General features: G+C 60.1%; 1 protein-coding gene across 1 annotated transcript in view; it reads right to left on the bottom strand.

The window, feature by feature from the left end:
• Positions 1-179: 179 nt before the first annotated feature.
• EMILIN1 (elastin microfibril interfacer 1) overlaps positions 180-5,057 on the bottom strand; it is a 7,868-nt gene continuing 2,990 nt past the window's right edge. The window contains exons 4-8 of the mRNA XM_006910312.2: positions 2,588-4,513; positions 2,121-2,237; positions 1,652-1,669; positions 1,358-1,495; positions 180-932 (exon numbers count right to left, since the gene is read on the bottom strand). Coding sequence (XP_006910374.1) covers positions 595-932; positions 1,358-1,495; positions 1,652-1,669; positions 2,121-2,237; positions 2,588-4,513 — 2,537 coding nt within the window. The 3' untranslated portion in view covers positions 180-594. The remainder of the gene's footprint in view (positions 933-1,357; positions 1,496-1,651; positions 1,670-2,120; positions 2,238-2,587; positions 4,514-5,057) is intronic.

The following is a 5,057-nucleotide window of genomic DNA, read 5'->3' as shown; positions in this document are numbered from 1 at the left end:
GCGTCCCGCGAGGGCTCTAAGTCGCTGGCGCATCTAGTGTGGCCCGCGTGTCCGGAGCAAGTGCGGGCAGAGCCTTCCCGCGCAGAGCGGAGGGCGCGACCCGGATTCGTAGCCAGGGGCTCCCCCATCCTGTCCCCTGTGTACTATCTACCCTTGAACATACTGAAGTAGACGGCGTGTTTTGTTTTGTTTGTTTTTTTATAAAAACCAAGTGTCTTTATTCCTGAATAGTTTAGTATGGCGGTGGGGGCCGGAGCACCCTCGGGAAAGCCCTGGAACCCAGGGAATCGGCCTAGATGCCAATTGCGGGGAGCAAAGGGTGCCAGGATCGGCTCCTCCACAGCCCGGGTCCTGCAAGGGAATGTGATCAGGCCAAAAGTCCAGACGAGGAGACTCTGGAGACCCCAACCCGATGCGCTCCGTTCGTGGGGAGGAGGCAGCTCTGGGAGCCTGTGCTGCGACGGGTCCAGAGACTGCGACTCGCCCGAGGCTGGGGTGCCCGGATGGCGCCCCGTCCGGGAAGGGGAGCCCGCCGCCCCCGCTGGCTCTTTGGCAGGCGTAGACACTTCGGGCTGGTCGGCCCCGGCCTCGTGTCTACGCCTGTTCTAGCTCCAGGTCCCCGTAAAGCAGGGCTCCGCTGAAGATGGTGAGCGGCTCCTCAGAGTGCGCCAGCTGCCCCATGACCAGATCGATGCAGACCGTGTCCCCGGCCTGCAGAGGCAGGATGAGGCTGAAGACGCCCAAGGCGCCCGGGCTGGGCTGGCTCTCAGCCACCGGCTTATTTTCCAGGCCCTCAGGCTCGTAGCCACCTGAGTCTATGCGGGCCACGCCCAGGTTGGAGCGGGACAGCACAGCCTCCACTTTCTCATGCCGATGACCAGTCAGCACCGCACTCAGCAAGTAGCGACCGGCCAGCGGCGCGGTGAACACGCCTGAGGACAAGGATGGCAGTTAGGAGAGGCAAGTGGCAGGGGCCAGGAAGACTTCGAGACCCTGAGTTCTTGGACTAGGGAGGGACCTGCTGGGTCTTTTCACCTCTCTTCCAGGAGCATGTAAGCTCCACGAGGGCAGGGGATTTGATGTTCGTTACCGGATCCCCAGCACTCAAAACAGTGCCTGGGCAAGAGCAGACCCCCAATAAAGAGCTGTTGAACTACTGGCTCCTCCCCTCCCCACGCCAGCGTTCAATCCAACCTGTCGTGAGAATGAATAAATGGAGGAAAGAATAAGGCTCTCCCCAAACCAGAGCACGGAGAGAGAGATTCGGCTTGTCTGAAGGGGCAAGGATGAGGACACAGCACTGCACAGCCTCCCCGCGGCCCGTGGTTCCCCCAATGTAGCCCGCTCTCAGGCTTACCAGTCACTGGATCATAGTAGTTCCCATCGTTGAGCAGGACTCTGTCGAAGGGCACCGTGCCTGGTTCAGACCGGGGCAAACTCAGGGCAGCTGAAAAGGCCACCCGGGGCACAGAGGCTGCTGGAGCCCCTTCCACTCCTGGGTGGGGATAGGATGGGTGTCAGAGTGGATGCTCAGTGCAGAGCTGCCAAGCTCCCTTCCGCTCCTGAGTCTCTACCCCCAGGCCTGCCTGAGGCTTTCCATCCTCCAACCCTAATTCAGTTCTCCTCCCTCCAGCATCAAATGAGAACTTACCCTGTTCACCTTGGGGACCTGTGGGAGGAGGAAAGGGAACATCAAATGAACATCTGTAACATGAGAAGTAGGGCAGCTCTTGCTAAGACACTCAGCAAACATCTGCTGAGTCGGTCCTGCTGTGCTAGGTGCTAGGCAGACTTTAAAGCAGGAATAGAGGTACCAAGAAATGAGGAGATAGGTCCACTCTTTTCAACTGCCAGGCCATAAGCCCTTAGCCCCCCGCCTGTTACATTTGACACAGCCTTTGTAGGTTCAGCCTTGGTCTTCAGTATAGTAGTGAGGCCACCATATCCAATTAGCCAACACAGTGACTAGTCACTTTCATAGTCACTATCAGCCTTCTAGGACCCCCAACTCCTCATCCCTTTTCCCCCCTTCCCTGTCAAATTCAGAGTCGATCGTCAAGCCTGGGGCTGCCCATGGGTGGTGCTAACCCTGGCTGCAGCAAGGACCTCAGCCCACATACCTGGTGGCCCGATGGGCCCCTTTTGTCCATCCTTGCCCGGAAGTCCTGGAGGTCCAGCAGGGCCTGGGGGTCCCTGCACTCCAGGAGGCCCTGGGGGCCCAGCCTCACCTGCAGGCCCTACAATGACAAAAGTTGAAAGAGAACCATAAAAGGAGTTCCCAAAGGACAAAGAGGGTGGTAGCTCCACGGACAGGTTAATGGGACCCCTCACTGCCCATGCTGGATAGCTGGCTGGCAGAGCAGCACCCCACCTCCACCCACAGGCCTGTCTGAGTTGCCAGGGAAGGACCGGGGGCTGGGACCTTGGATCATCTCTTGTGGATAAACCACCCCCTAGGTCAGTGGTGGGTCTGCAATTTGTGCTGGGCAGAGCAAAGAGAAAGTAGATGAGGTTAAGGCTGGGTTGTTGCTGGGGAGCGGGGGAGGGGTCCCTGTGCACTGCCCCGGGCCTCCTCTTGTCCCCTTACCAGTGAGGTCCCTCAGGCCGAGTTGGTGAAGTCGGTCCTCCAGGAGCAGTAGGGAACTGTTCAGAGCACCAAGCCGCCTGCCCAGGCCGGCCTGCCCCCCCAGCAGCTTCTCCAGCAGGGCTGCCTGTGTCTGGCTGGTGCTGTTGGTTTCCCGTAGCCCAGCCCAGAGCCCAGCCACGTGTCTCGAAAGGCCCTCACGTAGGCCCTGCAGCCCCCCAGCCACCGTGTCCAATCGCTCACAGACTCCCTCAAGACGGCCCAGTCGTCCCTCTAGGCTGGGGCACTGGCCAGCCTGTGCCTGACCCTCTTCCAGGCCTCGGAAGCGCTCTTCACTCTCTGTAACATGCTCTGTGGCCTCCTGCTGTAGCCTGTTAATCTCAGAGATAATGCGGTCCTTGGTGGCTCCCAGGTCAGCCAGATCAGCGCCCTGGCCCTCCACAGTGGTTTGGAGCTCATGCAATGAGTCATTGAGGGAGCTGAAGGTAAGAATAACCTCAGAGAGCTCTCCTTGCAGGGCCTGTAGGGCTGAGCCTGAGCTGCCCCCGAACACACTGAAGCCATCCAGAGGCCCACGGCTTGGCCCCCCAACACCTGGGCCGGCCCCAGGGCCCCGTGGGGGAAGCAGAGGGCAGGAGCAGCGCTCCACACCGTCCCGAAGGCGGCCCAGTTCCTCTTGGACACCACCGCAGGCCCCACAGCCCTCATCCCCACGGGCCTGCAGCAGGCCCTCCAGTTGACCCAGCCGTGCAGCTGTGAGATTCAGCTGAAGTGTGAACTCTGCAGCTGTCTCATCTTGCGCATCGACACGACTCTGGAGCTGGCCTATGACCCCTTGCAGTCCCTCCAGTATGGTCTGCCGGCCCTCTCCAGCTTCTTCCACCTTGTGCAGTCCTGAGCCCACCAGCCGCAGTTGTCCCTCGCTGTCCAGCATCCTGCGCTCCAAGGCACTGAGGATCTCACTGACCTGGGAGTCCTGCTCCCCTGGGGCCCCAGAGCAGAGCTGCCCACATGCCTGTACAGCCCCTGCCACCTGCTCTTCCAGCAGGTCTAGCCGTCCACCCAGCTCCCCACTCACATTGGCCAGCAGCCCCTCCAGCTTCTCTAGTCGGCCCCGGGCAGCAGGCAGCCAGTGTCCCAGTCCCCCAGGACGCACAGGCCAGCCTTCTTCCTGCTCCTCTGAGGGACCCAGGGTGGAATTGAATCGGTTCTCCAGGCGAGAGAGGCGGGATGCTAAGCTGGTATAGCCTGGGGGATGGCCTCCCTGCCCGGCTGCTCCTTCCAGCTCGGTGCCTCGCCGCCCACTCAACACTGTCACTGAGCCAGCCACGACCTCCAGCCTCCGCTCCAGATCTGCCAGTCGCCGGCCCAGCTCTGGAGGGCAGCATTCCTGAGGGGGCCTGCGGCCCAGGACCTGCCCAGCGAGCTGCCGCTGCCCCTCCTCCATGGAGGCCAGTAGCTTCTCCAGTGCTCGGAGCCGCTCTCTGTCATCTTGCTGCTGCCGGCGGAAGCCATCCAGCCCCGCCAAACACACAGAGCAGGACTGCTGCAGTCGCTGCTCCAGCTCCCGCAGCAGCTGCTCGCTGTGGCCAGGAGGGGCTGGGGTTGGGTCCAGGGCCCTGCCGCCACTGCCGCCACCACCACTGTGATGGTTGTTGAGATGACCTAGCTCCTGGTCGTGGGTGGAAACGCGGTTGTCCAGGAGCTGCAGCTGCTGCTGGATCTCATGGAGGGTTTCGTGCACACCGGGGCGGGCAGCGGCATCTGCTGGCTGCTGCCTCCCATTAAAGGCTGTCTCCACAGCCTTCTGGACATCTTCTGCCAGGCGCCCACTCAGTCCCTGCAGTACACCCCGAAGGCCCTGAAGCTCCTTTGTCAGGCTCTGTACCTGCTCCTCCAGCTGCTGTACCTTCTCTGACTCCCCAGGACCTGGCAGAGAGGGGAAGACATAGCGGAGGGGCTGGACCTCAGAGCCAGGTGCCTACCTCCTAGGTCCAGCTCCCCAGTTCCAACATGAGGCCAGAGGTCTTAGTTGATTCCACCAATTTAGGTAATTTGGGCAAGAGAGATGGAAGGAAACTCCCATTCACTGAATACCTCTAGGCCAAATCTTTCCCCCTAACAACTCCATTGGGCAGCTACCATTAGCTTTTCCCATTTTGTAGGTTGAGAAAGAGGACCAGAGAAATTAAGTAACTGGGCCATGGATTACAAGCTTAATAAGTGGCAGAGCCAAGTTTCAAACCCAGGTCATCCATCTGACCACCAAGCCCATGTTCTTTCCACTGTCCAGAGGGCCTCTTAACTTTATGGAAATTGTTTCCTCATCTGTGAAATAGATATGACACTATGTTGCTCCCTCAGGACAAGTGAAATGGCAATGTGGGGGAGGCACTGTGGACTGCATGACAGTGGCTCTTCCTGGGCAGCACCTCTCCACAACACCACAGGGGACAAACAAGGTTCAGTGGCA

The sequence above is a fragment of the Pteropus alecto genome, unplaced genomic scaffold, assembly GCF_000325575.1.
Source record: "Pteropus alecto unplaced genomic scaffold, ASM32557v1 scaffold61, whole genome shotgun sequence".
Classification (NCBI taxonomy): domain Eukaryota; kingdom Metazoa; phylum Chordata; class Mammalia; order Chiroptera; family Pteropodidae; genus Pteropus; species Pteropus alecto.
Note: the sequence above shows the minus strand (reverse complement) of the source record. Positions and strands in the feature narration are given on the sequence as shown.